Source organism: Haliotis rufescens, unplaced genomic scaffold (genome assembly GCF_023055435.1).
Source record: "Haliotis rufescens isolate VD_foot unplaced genomic scaffold, xgHalRufe1.0.p SCAF_7, whole genome shotgun sequence".
Taxonomy (NCBI): Eukaryota; Metazoa; Mollusca; class Gastropoda; order Lepetellida; family Haliotidae; genus Haliotis; species Haliotis rufescens.
Window position 1 is genome coordinate 46,220,189 of NW_025964361.1, and position 24,868 is coordinate 46,245,056.

Sequence of the window (24,868 nt, forward strand, 5' to 3'; positions counted from 1 at the left end):
TCGCCCCTGAATCTCGCGTTCAGTGTTTGTGGATGCGCTTAGATCTGCCTGTCATACAACGAAGCAACTCAGCTTATCTATAATCTCAACCAATATCGCCTCTAATATATTTTCTCGGCGGGCGTACTTTACGTTGAGGCCAACGCCTAGAATCTCGTAAGCCGTTCAGTACCTTGATAACTCTGCAAAATACATGATGTGGTGTATAGTAGTATTACTGCTCATGTTCTCTGTCTCAATAGAGTCGGCGGAGGTTTTCTCCGATGACCAGGCGAATAAGGTGGGAATGTTTGTAGAAGAGGTCATGCGGTGTAGACAGGTCCCCGGGCTGACCCTGGCTGTTGTGAAGGGGGGTGAGACGTGGACACGGGGGTTCGGACAGGCGGACATAGAACAGGGAGTGAACGTCTGTAGCGACCAGAACTGGGATACGACCAGAACTGGGATAAACACCGTAGAGAATTATATCTGTGGCATGCAACTATGTGTTTAATTGACAAACATTTAATAAGAGCAAAATCATCTGTACTTCTTGTGTTTTGTATTTTTACTCGGTTCTGCAAAGTGCGCCAATGGCAATGCTACTGACTCGATGTCCGACATTTGCAGCTAAATATAGCAGCGTATAAAAGTGGTAATGCGGAACTAAAGCGGAATACAATATCGCTCATGACAAAATGCAATTCCTGTAAATATGGTCGTGTTGCTTATTATCTGTAATTACTGCCCATTGCCATGTTTAATTTCTAACCATGATATCACTCCCAAATGTATTATTTAATTGTCTATCATATCATAACCTTTGTGAGGTGGTGACATGTTTAATAACAGAGTAAATTTTCTGTTAAATAGCTATCTTGGCCACTTCTGAACACAGTGTTTCCTACAAAAATGCAAAAGCCAAATGAAAATAAAATTATTCTCTAATTTATGTATTTTAAAGTTGTTATGCCACTCATTGGTGGGGATACAAGCGTAATAATTCAAGTTCCTAGGATGTTTGTGTTATGCAATTTTGCAAGAGTTATGAGAGTTCGATATATTTCTTCTCATACACAGTAAAACAGCAGGTAAATGTCTAGGAATAAATACTCATGACATTGTACAATAGGCCATGATGTTCACAAAATATATGTGGGAGGGTATGTACATCAATATAATAATATTAATTATTTTGAATATAACTAAGTGTGTCATTTAACATCAAACAATGAATACTCAACATGTCAGAGTTGAAAGGGGTACAGTTAAATTTGTACTGTTCAAGGGATTTCTAAGCCCCATCACCTCACAGCCCTCTGGCAACTGATGTGTGTATTTTTGTTTGTATTCTCAAGTCCCAAAGTCATTTTTTGTAAATATTACTATCATTATCATGTTAGATTTTAGTGGTAACAATTATTCAAAATCACTCCATTTGATTATTGTGTACATGATGATAAAAGCAACTATTTTCTTATATTAATGGTGGAGGTAGATGTAACTGCTTCCAGGCATAGCAGATGCAGGATGTGAGAAAGTTTGTGCTTCATCTTAGAAGTCTAACTTAAAAAATAAAAGAAACTAATTACATATAGAAATATTAGAGTAGAAATTGTTGAAAAAGATTTCTCTTGTTAAAAAAAGATTTCTTTAATGTTCCTTTGATTCACCCACAACACTATTCTTTTTCTCATTGTTTTAAAGGAAAAAATACATATGTAATAACCGGTATGATAAAATCTCCTTCCTGGTCAGTATTAAAATAACTGGGAAACTCATTGAACCATTCCTGGTAGCTTATTGACATATATACGTTGAAGCTTTCAAAACCGTTTTGCCAGCAAAATGCCCTCATATTTCTGGGGAGACCATATGGAATCTAAATGATATTATTTAATATGATTGAAATATTTAGAAAGGTTTCAAAATTACCAACTTAAGACAGATAACATATATTTAATAAACCCATTACTAATAGAGAACTGAACTTGTTATCTCATGCTCTGTCATCATTGACATTAAAATTTGCAAGACAAAGCAACAGTAAGAGTTATCCTCCCTTTACAACTTGATCAAAATGGTCGTCTGGTCCTTGCTGTTGAAGGCCAAGTGGCTGAAGTTTCTAAGATAATATTTCTTTGAAAGACGAGAATGTGTAGGTAAGTCATTATACCTTTACTTTTTACCTTTTTTCTGTGGTTTCTATCAAGGCAGATACAGACCTAGCACAATGTCATACATTGTGCAGTCAGTCCCTCCATGATGATCAGTTAGCCTATTACAGCTGTGAAGGGGACGAAGCTTTTTTTAAAACTATGTAGTTTCATATTCAAAGCTTATTGTCAAAGTACATGTTTCTCAAAGGTTGTAAATGTGATTGACAATGTTCAGAAAACAAAACTCTCAAGATTCCTTTCATTCTTGAAAGCATAACATTTATGCCACTTCTGGTTGAGGGGATGTGAGTAATAATATAGTCAACAATCTCTTAACATTAGCAATATTGACCCATAGCATTCAGATTCTCCTCACAGGTTTGAAAGGTTATTTACTATCATCAGCCAAGAAGAAATCTTAATATTCCATTAATTGTAGATTTTAAAGGTGTTATCCCATTTCTGGTCAAGGTAATATGAATAATAATATAGTAAAAAAATCTCTTAAAATTAGAAATCTTGACTCAAAGTGTTCAGGCTTTGCTCACAGGTTTGAAATGTTATTTACTGTCATCAGCCAAGAAGAAATCTTAATATTCCATTAATTGTAGATTTTAAAGGTGTTATCCCATTTCTGGTCAAGGTTATATGAATAATAATATAGTAAAAAAATCTCTTAAAATTAGAAATCTTGACTCAAAGTGTTCAGGCTTTGCTCACAGGTTTGAAATGTTATTTACTGTCATCAGCCTAGAAGAAATCTTAATATTCCATTAATTGTAGATTTTAAAGGTGTTATCCCATTTCTGGTCAAGGTTATATGAATAATAATATAGTAAAAAAATCTCTTAAAATTAGAAATCTTGACTCAAAGTGTTCAGGCTTTGCTCACAGGTTTGAAATGTTATTTACTGTCATCAGCCAAGAAGAAATCTTAATATTCCATTAATTGTATATTTTAAAGGTGTTATCCCATTTCTGGTCAAGGTTATATGAATAATAATATAGTAAAAAAATCTCTTAAAATTAGAAATCTTGACTCAAAGTGTTCAGGCTTTGCTCACAGGTTTGAAATGTTATTTACTGTCATCAGCCAAGAAGAAATCTTAATATTCCATTAATTGTAGATTTTAAAGGTGTTATCCCATTTCTGGTCAAGGTTATATGAATAATAATATAGTAAAAAAATCTCTTAAAATTAGAAATCTTGACTCAAAGTGTTCAGGCTTTGCTCACAGGTTTGAAATGTTATTTACTGTCATCAGCCTAGAAGAAATTCTTAAGATTTCATTAATTGTAGATTTTAAAGGTGTTATCCCATTTCTGGTCAAGGTTATATGAATAATAATATAGTAAAAAAATCTCTTAAAATTAGAAATCTTGACTCAAAGTGTTCAGGCTTTGCTCACAGGTTTGAAATGTTATTTACTGTCATCAGCCTAGAAGAAATCTTAAGATTTCATTAATTGTAGATTTTAAAGGTGTTATCCCATTTCTGGTCAAGGGCAGATGAGTGATGATATAGTTAAAAATCTCTTAAAATTAGAGGGGGCACAGGTGGCCGTGTCTGTGCAGAGTTGCGTCCCTTGGATCCGCCAGCAACCTATGATGGTTGGTTCGAATCCCGGTTCACCCCAATAATGCTTCTAGGTTTGTCAGCACCATCACTTTGGGCTTTCCTCCCACATTAAGCTGACACACCGTGATATAACTGGAATAATGTTAAAAGTGGTGTTAAACCCAACTCACTTAAACATTCGAAATATTGACCCATTGCATTCAGATTCTGCTCACAAACTAGAAATGTGCTTTGCTATCAGCAGCCAAGAGAAAATCTTAAGATTCCATAAATTGTAGATTTTAAAGGCGTTATCCCATTTCTGGTCAAGGTTATATGAATAATAATATGGTAGAAAATCTCTTAGAATTAGAAATATTGACCCATTGCATTCAGATTCTGCTCACAAGTTTCAAATGTTATTTACTATCAGTAGTCATGAAGAAATCTTCAGATTCCGTTAACTGTAGATTTTAAAGGTGTTATCCCATTTCTGGTCAAGGTTATATGAATAATAATATAGTAAAAAAATCTCTTAAAATTAGAAATCTTGACTCAAAGTGTTCAGGCTTTGCTCACAGGTTTGAAATGTTATTTACTGTCATCAGCCAAGAAGAAATCTTAATATTCCATTAATTGTAGATTTTAAAGGTGTTATCCCATTTCTGGTCAAGGTTATATGAATAATAATATAGTAAAAAAATCTCTTAAAATTAGAAATCTTGACTTAAAGTGTTCAGGCTTTGCTCACAGGTTTGAAATGTTATTTACTGTCATCAGCCTAGAAGAAATCTTAAGATTTCATTAATTGTAGATTTTAAAGGTGTTATCCCATTTCTGGTCAAGGGCAGATGAGTATTAATATAGTCAAAAATCTCTTAAAATTAGAAATATTGTCCTATTACATTAAGATTCAGTCCACAAGTGTGAAATATTATTTACTATCATCAACCGACAAGAAATCTTTAGATTCCATTAATTGTAGATTTTAAAGGCGTTATCCCATTTCTGGTCAAGGTTATATGAGTAATGATATTGTAGAAAATCTCTTAGAATTAGAAATATTGACCCATTGCATTCAGATTCTGCTCACAAGTTTCAAATGTTATTTACTATCAGTAGTCATGAAGAAATCTTCAGATTCCGTTAACTGAAGATTTTATAGGTGTTATCTCATTTCTGGTCTAGGGGATATGAGTAATAAAATAGCAAAACATCTGTTAAAATTAAAAATATTGGTCAATAGCATTCAGGTTCTGCTCACAAGTTAGAAATGTGATTTACTATCATCAGCCAAGAAGAAATCTTAAGATTCCATTAAGTGTAGATTTTAAAGGTGTTATCCCATTTCTGGTCAAGGGCAGATGAGTATTAATATAGTCAAAAATCTCTTAAAATTATAAATATTGTCCTATTACATTAAGATTCAGTCCACAAGTGTGAAATATTATTTACTATCATCAACCGACAAGAAATCTTTAGATTCCATTAATTGTAGATTTTAAAGGCATTATCCCACTTCTGGTCAAGGTTATATGAATAGTAATATAGTAAAAAAATCTCTTAAAATTAGAAACCTTGACTTAAAGTGTTCAGGCTTTGCTCACAGGTTTGAAATGTTATTTACTGTCATCAGCCTAGAAGAAATCTTAAGATTTCATTAATTGTAGATTTTAAAGGTGTTATCCCATTTCTGGTCAAGGGCAGATGAGTGATGATATAGTTAAAAATCTCTTAAAATTAGAGGGGGCACAGGTGGCCGTGTCTGTGCAGAGTTGCGTCCCTTGGATCCGCCAGCAACCATGATGGTTGGTTCGAATCCCGGTTCACCCCAATAATGCTTCTAGGTTTGTCAGCACCATCACTTTGGGCTTTCCTCCCACATTAAGCTGACACACCGTGATATAACTGGAATAATGTTAAAAGTGGTGTTAAACCCAACTCACTTAAAAATTAGAAATATTGACCCATTGCATTCAGATTCTGCTCACAAACTAGAAATGTGCTTTGCTATCAGCAGCCAAGAGAAAATCTTAAGATTCCATTAATTGTAGATTTTAAAGGCGTTATCCCATTTCTGGTCAAGGTTATATGAGTAATGATATTGTAGAAAATCTCTTAGAATTAGAAATATTGACCCATTGCATTCAGATTCTGCTCACAAGTTTCAAATGTTATTTACTATCAGTAGTCATGAAGAAATCTTCAGATTCCGTTAACTGAAGATTTTATAGGTGTTATCTCATTTCTGGTCTAGGGGATATGAGTAATAAAATAGCAAAAAATCTGTTAAAATTAAAAATATTGGTCAATAGCATTCAGGTTCTGCTCACAAGTTAGAAATGTGATTTACTATCATCAGCCAAGAAGAAATCTTAAGATTCCATTAAGTGTAGATTTTAAAGGTGTTATCCCATTTCTGGTCAAGGTGATATGAGTATTAATATAGTCAAAAATCTCTTAAAATTAGAAATATTGTCCTATTACATTAAGATTCAGTCCACAAGTGTGAAATATTATTTACTATCATCAACCGACAAGAAATCTTTAGATTCCATTAATTGTAGATTTTAAAGGCATTATCCCACTTCTGGTCAAGGTTATATGAATAGTAATATAGTAAAAAAATCTCTTAAAATTAGAAATACTGACCCATTACATTTAGACCTTTGTTCATAGGTTTGAAATGTTATTTACTATCATCAACCGACAAGAAATTAGAAATCTTGACTCAAAGTATTCAGGCTTTGCTCACGGGCTAGAAATGTTATTTACTATCATCAGCCAAGAAGAAATCTTAAGATTCCATTAATTGTCGAGTTTATATACTTTATCCCATTTCTGGCTGAGGGGAGATGAGTAATGATATTGTAAAAAATCTCTTAAACTTAGAAATATTAACCCATAGCATTCAGAATCTGCTCACAAGCTAGAATGTGATTTACTATCCGCAGCCAAAAGAAAATCTTCAGATTCCGTTAACTGTAGATTTTATAGGTGTTATCCCATTTCTGGTCGAGGGGATATGAGTAATAAAATAGCAAAAAATCTCTTAAAATTAGAAATATTGACCCATAACACTCAGGTTCTGCTCACAAGTTTGAAATGTGATTTACTATCATCAGCCAAGAAGAAATCTTAACATTCCATTAAGTGTAGATTGTATGATGATATTGTGTATAAAATGTCATAGGTTGATTATGACCTGTGAACATCTGTATAGATTGATGTATTACCACCTTCCATGGATATGTGTATTTGTCTATTTCTAGACTTGCTAAAGCCAAACTGGGGAAAGTGGAAATTGATAGTTTATACTGAAGGGTTCATTGGTCTGTTGAGGGCTCAAACAACTGAATACAGGCAAGCTACTGCTAGCACTGACCTGACACACTAGCCATAAACATGTCACAAGATGATTCCCTAATTACTACTGAGTAGTTGTCTGTTCAGATCTCTTACTGCTCAGGAGATTGTTGATACTTGAATTCCAAGGAGGAACTATCTCTATGAAGGGTGTGAGAACTTCAGTGTAAATTTAAGCAAGGTCATAAGCTCATATTGTTAATGTTGTAGCAGAAAAAAATAATTTTACTATACTGGAATTATTTGAATTATACCTTGCTTCAAACCATCCATTCTGTCATTAGCCTTAGATATGTACGAACCCATGTAATCCTGTGACACATTAAAAGCTGCTTCTTCAGCTCTCATTCTGTTTGATAAGATATTGATATGTTGTCGTATTATGTTCACGTCGCTGTCAGGGCGGCACCAAATAAATTGCGTGAGAATGCACCAATAAAAGGTAGCAATGCTCTCTTGGAGCAAGTTTGAGAACCAACAATTTGACCTTGAAGAATAATGTTTCTGATCAAAGTAAGCCCTCCTAACATGTCTTTGAAAGTGTTTTGAAAGTGTTTTGAAAGTGATTTATGAAATCACACATTTTCTGAAGTCAATCAATCAATCTTTATTGTATGAAAGGCCATTGGCCCATATACACATACAGATAAACAATATCATTTACAGCTGTACAGCGCATTATATAATTATTGGATAACTAATATGATGCTTGACATGTAATAGAGGTATTGTAATAACAGTGGTAATAACCACAGTGGCAGCAGTAGTAGTATAAAATACAAAAGGAATGGAATGGAAATATGAAGTTTTACGTCGCAAAGGCTTTCAGCCATACGACGTTCAATACAAAAGGATCTATCAGTAATATACTCATCATGTCATGACAATTTGACAATTTAAATGTATATGCATTTCTAGTAGAAACAAACAGACAAAAATGAAATGTAGATACTCCTGATCTAGATGCGAAAGTTTCAAAACAACTAATTATTTCTGGACATATCGGATTTACTAAGTAATTTACTACGCACTCGTAGACTTTGATAGATGTATTGTAATATCTTAGTTAATTTTTTACTAGGGATACCATTAAAAGATAATATTTTGTTCATGGAATAGTGGTTCTTAGTGATATCAGGCATATATTTCAATCTTAGGTTGTCGTAAATTGGACATATAAACAAAAAGTGTAATTCGTTTTCAATATGGTTTTCGCAGAATGGACAAAAACGCATATCCTTAGGAATAGAGGAGAAGCGACCCCTGTTGCACATCAAATCATTTAACCCTAGCCTGAGTTTAATAAATGTGTCTCTAATTTTTATCTCTGTTATAGTATGCAGGTAAACCTCTGGTGTTAGACAATATTTAAAGGTTTTATAGACGTCGTAGCGTGTACTGTTATCTAGTGACGACCTCCAGTTTTGAGTAAACATATCAATTGCTACCTGCTTAAAAGAGCTAAGAAAATACATTTTGTCTCCAACGCTTTGATTTAGCCAAACATATCCAAATCCGAGAGAGAAGAGTAAATGCTTAATGTTTGATGCCCAGGTTACGTAACCAACACTTTCACGATAGACAATCATTTCGTAGCATTTTCTTGGGATTCGTTCCAGCGACATCTCTGTTATTTTGAGCCAGTATCTGAGTAAACGTAAATATGAACAAATATATAACGGGTATCTACCACATTCGCCATAGACCATATGACTTGGAGCTGATTCAGAAACATTTAGTATGACAAATTAAACCATTTGAACATTTACAGGAGTCTTTTGTTCTGTTGCAAACAGAAATTGTTTCAGATTTGGTAAAAAACATAACTTTGCATTAAATCTTATTTAATGTCACAGGAACTTTTGTTGTTCAGTATATATTATTACTTATATGGCCTTGACCAGAAAAAGGGAGAACACCTGTAAAATCTACAGTTAATGGAATCTTAAGATTTTCTTTCAGCTGATGATAGTAAAAAACATTTCAAACTTGTGGACAGAATCTGAATGTAATGGGTCAATATTTCTAATTTTATGAGATTTTATACTGTATTATCATATAATGGGTAGGTTTCTCAGCAGAATAAAGCCAATGGATAAAAACGATATCCGTTGGGGTCATATGCGGATAGAGATGCAATTGTCAAAGGTCAAGTTGGGACTACTTTCACTGTTTATAAACAAACATGGCATCGCCCTTGTCATTCGGGGATCAAGTCAGAATTAACCATCGGGAATCTGGAGAAATATCAATTACTATGTATTTAACAAGCCAAGGCTCACTAAATACAATGTTTATTCCTAATACAGGATATTTACCATCCCAAAACACACTCGCGTGATAACCTCTATTTATCACTCATATCACCTCAACCATAAGTGGGGGCGGTCGGGTAGCCTAGTGGTTAAAACATTGACTCGTGACGCCGAAGACCTGGGTTGATTCCCAATATGGGTACAATGAGTGAAGCCCATTTCTGGTGTCCCCCAGTGATATTGCTGGAATATTGCTAAAAGCAGCATAAAACCATAGTCACTTACTCGCTCAACCATAAATGGGATAACACCTTTAAAATCTACAGTTAATGGAATCTTAAGATTTGTTCTCGGCTGATGATAATAAATAACATTTCGCACTTGTGAGTAGAATGTGAATGCAATGGGTTAATACTGTTAATTTTACAAGATTTTTGACTATATTAAGACTCATATTGCCTCGACCATAAATGGAATAATGCCTTTAAAATCCACAATTAATGGAATCTTAAGATTTCTTGTCGGTTGATGATAGTAAATAATATTTCGCACTTGTGGACAGAATCTTTATGTAATGGGTCAATATTTCTAATTTTAAGAGATTTTTTACTATATTATGACTCATATCAGCTTGACCAGAAGTGGGATAATGCCTTTAAAATCTACATTTAATGGAATTTTAAGATTTCTTGTCGGTTGATGATAGTAAATAATATTTCGCACTTGTGAGCAGAATCTTTATGTAATGGGTCAATATTTCTAATTTTAAGAGATTTTTGACTATATTATGACTCGTATCACCTTGACCAAAAGTGGAATAATGCCTTTCAAAATCTACAATTAATGGAATCTTAAGATTTCTTGTCGGTTGATGATAGTAAATAACATTTCAAACCTATGAACAAAGGTCTGAATGTAATGGGTCAATATTTCTAATTTTAAGAGATTTTTGACTATATTATGACTCATATCAGCTTGACCAGAAGTGGGATAATGCCTTTAAAATCTACAATTAATGGAATCTTAAGATTTCTTCTCGGTTGATGATAGTAAATAATATTTCGCACTTGTGGACAGAATCTGAATGTAATGGGTGAATATTTCTAATTTTAAGAGATTTTTGACTATATTATGACCCATATCAGCTTGACCAGAAGTGGGATAATGCCTTTAAAATCTACAATTAATGGAATCTTAAGATTTCTTGTCGGTTGATGATAGTAAATAATATTTCACACTTGTGGACAGAATCTGACTGTAATGGATCAATATTTCTAATTTTAAGAGATTTTTGACTATATTATGACTCATATCACCTTGACCAGAAGTGGGATAATGCCTTTAAAATCTACATTTAATGGAATTTTAAGATTTCTTGTCAGTTGGTGATAGTGAATAATATTTCACATTTGTGGACAGAATCTTTATGTAATGGGTCAATATTTCTAATTTTAAGATATTTTTGACTATATTATGACTCATATCAGCTTGACCAGAAGTGGGATAATGCCTTTAAAATCTACATTTAATGGAATTTTAAGATTTCTTGTCGGTTGGTGATAGTAAATAATATTTCACACTTGTGGACAGAATCTTTATGTAATGGATCAATATTTCTAATTTTAAGAGATTTTTGACTATATTATGACTCATATCAGCTTGACCAGAAGTGGGATAATGCCTTTAAAATCCACAATTAATGGAATCTTAAGATTTCTTGTCGGTTGATGATAGTAAATAATATTTCGCACTTGTGGACAGAATCTTTATGTAATGGGTCAATATTTCTAATTTTAAGAGATTTTTGACTATATTATGACTCATATCAGCTTGACCAGAAGTGGGATAATGACTTTAAAATCTACAATTAATGGAATCTTAAGATTTCTTGTCGGTTGATGATAGTAAATAATATTTCGCACTTGTGGACAGAATCTTTATGTAATGGGTCAATATTTCTAATTTTAAGAGATTTTTGACTATATTATGACTCATATCAGCTTGACCAGAAGTGGGATAATGCCTTTAAAATCTACAATTAATGGAATCTTAAGATTTCTTGTCGGTTGATGATAGTAAATAATATTTCGCACTTGTGGACAGAATCTTTATGTAATGGGTCAATATTTCTAATTTTAAGAGATTTTTGACTATATTATGACTCATATCAGCTTGACCAGAAGTGGGATAATGCCTTTAAAATCTACATTTAATGGAATTTTAAGATTTCTTGTCGGTTGATGATAGTAAATAATATTTCGCACTTGTGAGCAGAATCTTTATGTAATGGGTCAATATTTCTAAATTTAAGAGATTTTTTACTATATTATGACTCGTATCACCTTGACCAAAAGTGGAATAATGCCTTTCAAAATCTACAATTAATGGAATCTTAAGATTTCTTGTCGGTTGATGATAGTAAATAACATTTCAAACCTATGAACAAAGGTCTGAATGTAATGGGTCAATATTTCTAATTTTAAGAGATTTTTGACTATATTATGACTCATATCAGCTTGACCAGAAGTGGGATAATGCCTTTAAAATCCACAATTAATGGAATCTTAAGATTTCTTCTCGGTTGATGATAGTAAATAATATTTCGCACTTGTGGACAGAATCTGAATGTAATGGGTGAATATTTCTAATTTTAAGAGATTTTTGACTATATTATGACCCATATCAGCTTGACCAGAAGTGGGATAATGCCTTTAAAATCTACATTTAATGGAATTTTAAGATTTCTTGTCGGTTGGTGATAGTAAATAATATTTCACACTTGTGGACAGAATCTTTATGTAATGGATCAATATTTCTAATTTTAAGATATTTTTGACTATATTATGACTCATATCAGCTTGACCAGAAGTGGGATAATGCCTTTAAAATCCACAATTAATGGAATCTTAAGATTTCTTGTCGGTTGATGATAGTAAATAATATTTCACACTTGTGGACAGAATCTTTATGTAATGGGTCAATATTTCTAATTTTAAGAGATTTTTGACTATATTATGACTCGTATCACCTTGACCAAAAGTGGAATAATGCCTTTCAAAATCTACAATTAATGGAATCTTAAGATTTCTTGTCGGTTGATGATAGTAAATAACATTTCAATCCTATGAACAAAGGTCTGAATGTAATGGGTCAATATTTCTAATTTTAAGAGATTTTTGACTATATTATGACTCATATCAGCTTGACCAGAAGTGGGATAATGCCTTTAAAATCCACAATTAATGGAATCTTAAGATTTCTTCTCGGTTGATGATAGTAAATAATATTTCGCACTTGTGGACAGAATCTGAATGTAATGGGTCAATATTTCTAATTTTAAGAGATTTTTGACTATATTATGACCCATATCAGCTTGACCAGAAGTGGGATAATGCCTTTAAAATCTACAATTAATGGAATCTTAAGATTTCTTGTCGGTTGATGATAGTAAATAATATTTCACACTTGTGGACAGAATCTGACTGTAATGGATCAATATTTCTAATTTTAAGAGATTTTTGACTACATTATGACTCATATCACCTTGACCAGAAGTGGGATAATGCCTTTAAAATCTACATTTAATGGAATTTTAAGATTTCTTGTCGGTTGGTGATAGTAAATAATATTTCACACTTGTGGACAGAATCTTTATGTAATGGGTCAATATTTCTAATTTTAAGATATTTTTGACTATATTATGACTCATATCAGCTTGACCAGAAGTGGGATAATGCCTTTAAAATCCACAATTAATGGAATCTTAAGATTTCTTGTCGGTTGATGATAGTAAATAATATTTCACACTTGTGGACAGAATCTTTATGTAATGGGTCAATATTTCTAATTTTAAGAGATTTTTGACTATATTATGACTCGTATCACCTTGACCAAAAGTGGAATAATGCCTTTCAAAATCTACAATTAATGGAATCTTAAGATTTCTTGTCGGTTGATGATAGTAAATAACATTTCAAACCTATGAACAAAGGTCTGAATGTAATGGGTCAATATTTCTAATTTTAAGAGATTTTTGACTATATTATGACTCATATCAGCTTGACCAGAAGTGGGATAATGCCTTTAAAATCTACAATTAATGGAATCTTAAGATTTCTTCTCGGTTGATGATAGTAAATAATATTTCGCACTTGTGGACAGAATCTGAATGTAATGGGTCAATAATACTAATTTTAAGAGATTTTTGACTATATTATGACTCATATCAGCTTGACCAGAAGTGGGATAATGACTTTAAAATCTACAATTAATGGAATCTTAAGATTTCTTGTCAGTTGGTGATAGTGAATAATATTTCACACTTGTGGACAGAATCTTTATGTAATGGGTCAATATTTCTAATTTTAAGATATTTTTGACTATATTATGACTCATATCAGCTTGACCAGAAGTGGGATAATGCCTTTAAAATCTACATTTAATGGAATTTTAAGATTTCTTGTCGGTTGGTGATAGTAAATAATATTTCACACTTGTGGACAGAATCTTTATGTAATGGGTCAATATTTCTAATTTTAAGAGATTTTTGACTATATTATGACTCATATCAGCTTGACCAGAAGTGGGATAATGCCTTTAAAATCCACAATTAATGGAATCTTAAGATTTCTTGTCGGTTGATGATAGTAAATAATATTTCGCACTTGTGGACAGAATCTGAATGTAATGGGTCAATAGTTCTAATTTTAAGAGATTTTTGACTATATTATGACTCATATCAGCTTGACCAGAAGTGGGATAATGCCTTTAAAATCTACATTTAATGGAATTTTAAGATTTCTTGTCGCTTGATGATAGTAAATAATATTTCGCACTTGTGAGCAGAATCTTTATGTAATGGGTCAATATTTCTAATTTTAAGAGATTTTTGACTATATTATGACTCGTATCACCTTGACCAAAAGTGGAATAATGCCTTTCAAAATCTACAATTAATGGAATCTTAAGATTTCTTGTCGGTTGATGATAGTAAATAACATTTCAAACCTATGAACAAAGGTCTGAATGTAATGGGTCAATATTTCTAATTTTAAGAGATTTTTGACTATATTATTACTCATATCAGCTTGACCAGAAGTGGGATAATGCCTTTAAAATCCACAATTAATGGAATCTTAAGATTTCTTCTCGGTTGATGATAGTAAATAATATTTCACACTTGTTGACAGAATCTGACTGTAATGGATCAATATTTCTAATTTTAAGAGATTTTTGACTATATTATGACTCATATCAGCTTGACCAGAAGTGGGATAATGCCTTTAAAATCCACAATTAATGGAATCTTAAGATTTCTTCTCGGTTGATGATAGTAAATAATATTTCGCACTTGTGGACAGAATCTGAATGTAATGGGTGAATATTTCTAATTTTAAGAGATTTTTGACTATATTATGACCCATATCAGCTTGACCAGAAGTGGGATAATGCCTTTAAAATCTACAATTAATGGAATCTTAAGATTTCTTGTCGGTTGATGATAGTAGATAATATTTCACACTTGTGGACAGAATCTGACTGTAATGGATCAATATTTCTAATTTTAAGAGATTTTTGACTACATTATGACTCATATCACCTTGACCAGAAGTGGGATAATGCCTTTAAAATCTACATTTAATGGAATTTTAAGATTTCTTGTCGGTTGGTGATAGTAAATAATATTTCACACTTGTGGACAGAATCTTTATGTAATGGGTCAATATTTCTAATTTTAAGATATTTTTGACTATATTATGACTCATATCAGCTTGACCAGAAGTGGGATAATGCCTTTAAAATCCACAATTAATGGAATCTTAAGATTTCTTGTCGGTTGATGATAGTAAATAATATTTCACACTTGTGGACAGAATCTTTATGTAATGGGTCAATATTTCTAATTTTAAGAGATTTTTGACTATATTATGACTCGTATCACCTTGACCAAAAGTGGAATAATGCCTTTCAAAATCTACAATTAATGGAATCTTAAGATTTCTTGTCGGTTGATGATAGTAAATAACATTTCAAACCTATGAACAAAGGTCTGAATGTAATGGGTCAATATTTCTAATTTTAAGAGATTTTTGACTATATTATGACTCATATCAGCTTGACCAGAAGTGGGATAATGCCTTTAAAATCCACAATTAATGGAATCTTAAGATTTCTTCTCGGTTGATGATAGTAAATAATATTTCGCACTTGTGGACAGAATCTGAATGTAATGGGTCAATAATACTAATTTTAAGAGATTTTTGACTATATTATGACTCATATCAGCTTGACCAGAAGTGGGATAATGACTTTAAAATCTACAATTAATGGAATCTTAAGATTTCTTGTCAGTTGGTGATAGTGAATAATATTTCACACTTGTGGACAGAATCTTTATGTAATGGGTCAATATTTCTAATTTTAAGATATTTTTGACTATATTATGACTCATATCAGCTTGACCAGAAGTGGGATAATGCCTTTAAAATCTACATTTAATGGAATTTTAAGATTTCTTGTCGGTTGGTGATAGTAAATAATATTTCACACTTGTGGACAGAATCTTTATGTAATGGGTCAATATTTCTAATTTTAAGAGATTTTTGACTATATTATGACTCATATCAGCTTGACCAGAAGTGGGATAATGCCTTTAAAATCCACAATTAATGGAATCTTAAGATTTCTTGTCGGTTGATGATAGTAAATAATATTTCGCACTTGTGGACAGAATCTGAATGTAATGGGTCAATAGTTCTAATTTTAAGAGATTTTTGACTATATTATGACTCATATCAGCTTGACCAGAAGTGGGATAATGCCTTTAAAATCTACATTTAATGGAATTTTAAGATTTCTTGTCGCTTGATGATAGTAAATAATATTTCGCACTTGTGAGCAGAATCTTTATGTAATGGGTCAATATTTCTAATTTTAAGAGATTTTTGACTATATTATGACTCGTATCACCTTGACCAAAAGTGGAATAATGCCTTTCAAAATCTACAATTAATGGAATCTTAAGATTTCTTGTCGGTTGATGATAGTAAATAACATTTCAAACCTATGAACAAAGGTCTGAATGTAATGGGTCAATAATACTAATTTTAAGAGATTTTTTACTATTTTATGACTCATATCAGCTTGGCCAGAAGTGGGATAATGCCTTTAAAATCTACATTTAATGGAATTTTAAGATTTCTTGTCGGTTGATGATAGTAAATAATATTTCGCACTTATGAGCAGACTCTTAATGTAATGGGTCAATACTGCTATTTAAAAGAGACCTTTTACTATATAATCACTCATGTCCCTTTGACCAGAAATGGGATAGCCCTTTCACATGTACAAATAATGGAATACTTGTAGCTGATTTTTATTAATTATCGATTAGATATTTACCCTTGTATTACTGTAATCAAACCATGCAGAAGCGGCATAACACCTTTAAAATTTATTAACTGTTGAATATTTATAATTAATTTTAGCTTTTGAAAGTGATTAGGACCACAAACTTAGCAAATATTGAGGGAGGTCATGAGTGGTACTTTTATAGGGAGTATTATACCAGTAAGTGTGTTACACAAGGAGTGTCAGAATTCAGAAATTCTTGTATTTACCGAGTGAGGGTGAAGGTAATACATGGATTCTTACATGAGTTTTGTAAAACAGAATATGTACTGTGTTTATCCACGTTTATCCACGTAAAGCCAATCGCCAAGCACGGGTACTATCTTATTCCGTGTATTTTACCTTACCTTCCGCTGTCAGGGGTGCGATTGGTTAGCCTATTGGTGAAAGCGTTCGCTCGTCACGTCGAAGGCCCGGGTTCGATTCCCATCATGTGTTCAATGAGTAAACCCTATTTCTGGTGTCCCGTGCCATGATACTCCAGGAATGCTGCTAAAAGCAGTGTAAATACATATTCACCCACTTACTCACTCCTTATGCAGACGTCTATCCACTAGACCACTCAGGCAGTTGATTTCGTGTAGAAGTGGTCCCCAGCAACACATGCTTAATTTTAATTGTCTTACTAGGTGACTTCATGGATCGGAGGTTCAACGTCCTCCGACGTGCTGGATGTTTGCTTATAATATCAATCACTATTTTGCTCTCTGCCCATGTGGACCAACATTTTACTGCAAGAACCAGTAACAGCAAAGCTGACCATGCAGGTAATATTCCCATGATCGGATGGGGAGTCCGGCTTAGAATCGTATAATAAGAGGCGACTAACGAGCCTCGGGTAGTCAGGTTCGTTATTTGGTTGATTGCGAGACATCGTACATGTCGGCGTGGGACGTTGTTCATACTTAAACCAATCGTTTATTTACATGTATTTATATCGGGGTACATGACACACAATTAACGAAGTCACTATACAAGCATGCCCACCCGGTCCATCGATTGTGGTGCCCGTGAAGACCCGGGGTAGAATAGGTCTTTTCAGCAATCCATGCTTGCCCTAAAAGGCGACTATGCTTCTCGTAAAAGGCAACTAACGGGATCGGGTGTTCTGGCTCACTGACTTGGTTGATGCATGTCATCGTATCCCAAATGCATGGATCGTTGCTCATGATGTCTATCACTGGATTGTCCGTGTTGTCTGGTCCAGACTCGATTATTTACAGACCGCCGTCATATAGCTGGAATATTGCACAGTGCGGCGTTAAACAACCAACCAACCAACCAACCATCGATTGTCGCCTAACATGACAAGCGAAGCGGTGGGTATATTTTAAGCAATGCCCAACATAGACATACACAATGCACTGTCCATGGATCATCGTGATTTTAGGCTAGATATATAAATATATTATTTCGACTTGCTTCAATATATCTTTCCTTTATTTCAAATCGAAGCTGCCTGGTTCCTAAAACACTATGGAGTAACTATATACTCCTTTCTGTTAGGTCTGGATTACCGGTGCATGCATGCATGAGGAGTCATATCCGTCTTACCGCTTATATCTGTTAGTTATACATTTATATTTATACATTTATTATAAATTTGCACACCAAACTTCTGAGCTCGCATTACCTGCATCATGTATATGTGATAGGGTTAAGTTAAGGAGGTATTTGAGGTTACCACTAACTTGTATATGTGGGTAGAATGCCATTCTGAAACAATCGTCAATATCCAGCTTGCATACTTCTTAGCATGTTTCAAAGCTTACATTGGTCTGCATCTACAGCTTTCTGAAGTATGTATAATATAATACATCCGATACAAACCCTCTATCGTTATCTATCGTTCTGAGTGATGTAGAGTTTATATCCGATATACAAACTCCCCCGCGTCTTTCATTTATAATGATGTATATAACATGTCTGACACCCCGCGTTTCATTCTGAGTAATGTATATTTTATGTCCGATGTACCTGTGTACTTTCCCGTAACTTTGTAAAGAGGAATGATAAAACACTTTCATCTTGTGTAATTTTCGCCTCAATCTTCTGGCAAACCATATACAATTAACCCATCGAACTAATTAAAAGAAGTGGAAAGAGCTTGTCTAAATGCAGAGGCAAGTGAAATAATTGTTTTGAAATTATATAAATATGATTTCTCACATCTACTCATGTGTGAATTACAAGGATTCCCTTCAGCACAGTTACATTAAATAAATTAATGAGGATACATGTTTTGCATTTCTATTCACATCGTGGGATTGGAGGAGAACGCACGTTAATTTGGGCCACAAACAACAGAATTACGGAAAATTGTTTACAGTTACAAACAAAACAAAATCTAAATGGAATGCATAATGTGTCGAGGCTCTTTTATTTAACGGCCACAATCCGAAATATTTCAGAAACCCCTCAAGCACCGCCTTTACTTTTTTAATATGGACGATTCCATTCCATTCTATATACTATTGTGACCACAATGTGATGTAGAAACACATCCTTGATTTCAATTATTGATCTAATTATAACATAATTTGTTAAAAGAAATATCGCACAGACACTGACATTTGTGCATAAATGTGAATTGCCGCACAGAAAGGCGTGTGAATATTTGTCAAGTACAAAATAACAAAATAATAATAATACCTGAAGATGTTTCCAATTTATAGTGAAGAATGTAATGTGCGTTATTTATTTGGAATGGGACATGGAAATATACAGAAGATCATATTCAGTACGGTCCCACCCAAAATATAAACTAAATCATATTCCGCATATATATCGCCATGTGTTTTAGAGCTAACCGAAAGCATTACCGCAGTAAATGGGGTTTTGCGAAATTGTGGACTGTTTATCCCAGTTCTGGTCGTATCCCAGTTCTGGTCGCTACAAACGTCACTAAGGATACTTTGTTTGGAATTGGATCTGTGACCAAGGCTTTCACGAGTACCCTCCTGGCCATGATGTTGGATGAAAGTAATGGAAGGTATGTCAGACATAAATACACATAAAGGATACATTTTACCGATTCCTCAACTCGCGACAGTACTCCATGACACTATTTCTAGATGAGTGAATATATAGGCACGAATACCACAACCTCCTGCCTGGACATAAGTTCGTGAGTTTGGAATTGTAGATTATCAATTGTGAAAATTCTCGTAGATCACAACCAGGTTAATCTCTGAATGAACTAATGCCTGCAGCAGAGTTAGATGTCTACTTCGAGTGAGTGATTGTAGACACGCATTAATACCACAATGAACCTATATCACAATTTATGTGGTTCGATGTTGCGTCTCGTGGTTTTGAATCCTCGATTGCCCTCTGTCAACACCACATACCTGTTCTCGTGGGTTTAAAACACCGTGGACGCGAAGGACCTATGTCAGTTGGGACCTGCTTTCCCCATTACGCTGACACGCCTTGACACGACTGGATAATATATAATAGATTGTTATACCTCCACTAAGAATCTTGCAATTCCGTTGGTTTAATCCGTTCCATGTGACGAAATAATACGTTTCAATGTTGACCCCATATTCACGTGACTGACAATGACCTTGAATACGGACCCGTCACGTGATGAATACTGACTCGTCTGTTGGAAAACAAGATTGCGTCTGATACTAACATTTCGCTGTTCACAGCAACATTACTGTAATGAAACAGGGGACGGTCTGAAAGCTTCATCAATTGCAAACTAAAGTGAAATTCGGTTTAACGTAAGGAATCATTACTCTTGACTAGATCAATATGCAAAACAAAGGATCCTAGGAGCCGACCCCGAGGTTGTCCGGTCAGACCGCCGAAGGGGTAGGGTCCTGGGGTCCTTGGTTTCACATATTGATCTTGTCAAGAGTAATCATTTGTATATAATTGTCTAAAAGTAGATATAAAGCCAGGTCACTCTCACTCAAAGTAGGTGGTCATGGTCTTATTCATCAAGGGTGTTTGTTTCCTCTACTCTAACGTTGTTCCACTGAACAATATTTACGTAATGATATGTATACTCTAGCATCATCATCAAAATATTTTAGGCACGTAACGACCCGTGCCATTTAAAATTTCATTGGAAACTTTTAGTTTTCGTTAATAATGTGCATAGTATGATAGTGTATCTAATGTATAAGAATGACCACAGAACGACTAGAAGCTGTCGAGTTGTATTCACTTCCGGATATTCAAATCAAATTGCTTTGTTATAAGATCATTGTGTTATTGAGTATTCTGTAATAACAATAAACAAATAATTGTATGTAGCATTTGACTCCACAAAGTTCTAAAATTAAATTTAATGTTGATGAATAACCATCTTTACCATTAATTTTCTCGAATAAAGATTCAAAACTATTTTACAAGTTTTTGTACAGGTATATTTCAGAATCATTCCCAATGCTTAATGCTTTTATCTGTACAGTCACATGTTCATGTTAATTTCAGTCCTGTACGTATCAACCCTCACGTATGAAAATATGCATTGGTTTGGATCTTTATTAATTTATATACAGTGAGGAGTAGTCGAAATGTGGTAAGTGTGATTGAGTATACCTAGTTTCCCTTGTATATTGTTGTTGTTATTCGTGTATATTACTGTTACAGTTTAACGTGGACGTCAAAGGTCAAGGACGTGTTGGGTCCAGACTTTGCATTTGTGGACGAGGAGAGAACAAGGGAGACTACTCTGAGGGATCTTTTGACTCACCGCACAGGGTTACAGCCTGCGATCTTGTCCCTGTTTGCTGGACTGGACCAGAACTTAACGAGAACTGATTTTGCCAAGTACACTTTCTTCACATCTGAATATATATTTTTCAGGAAAATGTCACATTTCAGAGTATTTACTTTAGTATGAGAGGGTACTTTGCCCTGTCATCTCAGTCGCCCCAATTCGGCGGCGATTTTCTGTGGTCATTACAATTCCATGTCAAACAGCCGTCTCTCTCTCTCTCTCTCCTCTCTCTCTCTCTCTCTCTCTCTCTCTCTCTCTCTCTCTCTCTCTCTCTCTCTCTCTCTCTCTCAGATGGTAACCATCCCCCGTGCCCCGACTGCGAGCTAGATCCTCAGTCCCACTAAAGCAACCACTAAAACTGGGGACGTCACATTGCCCAAATTGCAAAATGGTTGCACGTTCACATCAAGCAAAACATGATGGCAAATACAGTTCAACCACACAGCCCACCCATACAGTCAAACCAAATTAAAATGTCATTGTGATCTTGACATCTCACACTGTGACAAAGTGACGAAGGAACTTCTGTGGTTTATGCTATTATTGTTCTTTTATACAGACGTTTCCGCTTTCTTCCGGAAGTTAAGCCATCCCGTGACGTCTTCGAGTACAACAACTGGGGGTACGCTCTGCTCGGCCATGTTGTGGAAGTGTTGTCAGGGGAATCCTACGAAGCCACTCTGGAGAAACGAATCTTCAAGCCACTGGGGATGAACCAGTCACGTGTTCTGGGAAAGACGATAACCGTTAATGAACCAGCTTTGGCAAAACCCTACTTTGACATGGAGAACGAGCTCATATTAACCGATCCCTCCATTTACGAGTGAGATAAAACATCACTTTTGCTTAATAATTAATTTGTACAATTGACAAAATAACACTCATTTTCAGATTATGCAGATTATTAAGATTGTCAGGTGGTAGGTTATTCATGTATCTGCGTTAGCTGTTTATCACATTTATCACATTGAGATCAAACAGTTATCAAAAACAACAATGAAACGTACTTTATATCTCCTAAGCACAAATGTTAACAATGCTTCATAATTATAAATCGCCTGAATAACTGCTGTATAGTGAAAGAGTTAATGTTGTTTTAAGCCACATTCATCATTATTCCAACTATTTCAAGGCGAATTGTATATAATCGAATCTAGGCGAGGCAATTCAGTGGTTGATAGCATGAACAACGCTCATCCTTATTATCCTCAACATTTTTTATCTGCTGATCTTGATTCCACGCAGCATACATCCAGGAGAGGCCGCAGGTGCTATTGCGTCATCAGCAGAGGACATGGCTAAATGGATGCACTTCCTGTTGAGGCAAGGGGTGACAGCGGACAACGTCACACTGGTCAAATCTAAAACACTCGCGGAGGTCTTTAAATCTCACGAGAGTATTCCTATCAGTCAATCCTCGTCAAAGCCAAAGTTGCCCGTCGTGGACTTGCAGTATGGCTATGGCTATGCATGGGTCATGTCGAATTATAAGGGTAAGACACAATCCAGAATAAATGTTTGCATAAATGAGTATGCCGTACGCTGCAATTAGCAATATTCAAGTCATAAAACTGCGGAAGACATGAAATTGGCTGTTACCACAGCATTCACAATAGTGATCGTACTGGGTGCCTGGTGTGGCGAACAAACTCAAGCTAAGGCTACCACATCTTCTTGAATATTAGTAAATAATATATTTTGTAATCAATAATAATAATCTATAATGTAATTAAAATGTCAATTGCATGAATAGCAGATCTTAGTTCTCGATACCGCTAACCAGCATCTGAGGGCATCCCATTGCAAGTCGACCTTTTATCTACCTAAATCAGCAATCAGAAAAGAGCTTTCTCGAACTTTACATTTAAAACTTTCGACTTCCATTCCAAACTATGCTTGCAAACATATCTCTTGACTTAGTTCTGAAATAGATGGTTGAGGTTGTATGGCAGTACCTCCCACGGTCTATAGACCAGACCCTGGAGTTTAACATACTACTGTCTTTCGCGAACACCTGGTGTCATCACTGAAGTTCAGTGATCCTTTCAAAAAAAATTCACTGCAATTTTGTCCAACTTAACCAACGCACAATGTCACAATCATGACAAATGTAAGTGGGGTGTTTAGATATCACATTGTTAATGTATTAAATGTTCTATGTTATTTTCCAGGATATAAACAGGTGATGCACACAGGCGGCTTGGTTTCTTACATAACCTGGCTAGGCCTTTACCCCGACATGGAGTTCGGAATCTTTGTAAGTGCCAATGGACCTGGGACAACGGATGAGGAAATTGCAGAAACAGTTATCTCATTCTATATTTCTGATATTTTGATCGGTGATCAACCTTGGCTAAATTCATCCACGGCTTGCACATTCCCTTTGCCATGGTCAAATGTGCCGCCAAATGGTCAAAATAATTCCGACGTCACGAACGCTGAAGTGGAATGCCTTGATTGTTATGTTGGCAAGTACGGGCATTATCTGTTTGGTGACCTTGAAGTTAAGAGTGGGTCAGGGTCGTCATTAGAACTTCACTACAATAGGTTACAGGGTTCTCTCAATACCACAGCTGATAAAAGTATGTTCAAATTGGATGCATGGGGTGCCTATAGGTTGTATTCTCGGCCAGGTAATGCTACGGTTCTTGTACCAGTAAACTTCCATGGGATGAACAAAGGAAAGTATTCACAATGTGACCTCATTTTCCCCCACAAGTTGACATTTAAAAGAGGTATCAGCTTTTATGATAAAAACATATACACAAGTACCAAAACTGAAACAAATGGGCAGACTGTGAAGGAGTTTAGCAATCTTCTGATGGTGTTCGCAGCACTTTGTGTAGTCTTGTTTATGTGGTAGGGACTGTATAATCTTAAGAGTTTGACCTGGAGCATCTTATGACAACAGGATATGTCGCTAAAAATATTGGTAACGTTTGCTTTGTATAAAGTAAATGAAGATTTGTTTTCTAATATGTTACATTTTTTAGGAGGGGGGTCGGTGTCAATAATTGGATTCTGAGATAATAATGAGATGTAATATTTTGTTTCTATTTTACAAGACGATTGTATTTAAGCACAATTTATTAAGTAAGATTAAACTGGTTAATTGTGTAGTTCAAATGTTGATTAATGTTCATCTGATCTGCTTACAATCTTGTTTACTGTGTGTTCAACAGAACATAGGTATTTGGCCTAATTATTTCAAAATAGAACTTTCGTGGTATCAATATCAGTACCTATTGGTAACTGGGGTACTTTGTATAACTTCTCAAGGCCCTGTCGAGAATTTTATTCTAATTTGGGATATCCCTCACATACAAGCAGTCGGTCATGATATTGTTTTAGGTATGTCATAACTCAATGAACTTCAATTGAAGCGACAAAATGAATCGGTGAC

General features: G+C 34.5%; 1 protein-coding gene across 1 annotated transcript; it reads left to right on the top strand.

Annotated features, from left to right (window-relative positions):
- Positions 1-24,487, top strand: LOC124143663 (penicillin-binding protein 4-like). The gene is made up of 6 exons (XM_048388179.1): positions 1-410; positions 19,611-19,719; positions 21,336-21,515; positions 22,025-22,288; positions 22,711-22,958; positions 23,637-24,487. The coding sequence occupies exons 1-6, from the start codon at positions 194-196 to the stop codon at positions 24,326-24,328; spliced, it is 1,710 nt and encodes a 569-aa protein (XP_048244136.1). The 5' UTR covers positions 1-193; the 3' UTR covers positions 24,329-24,487.
- Positions 24,488-24,868: the final 381 nt, after the last annotated feature.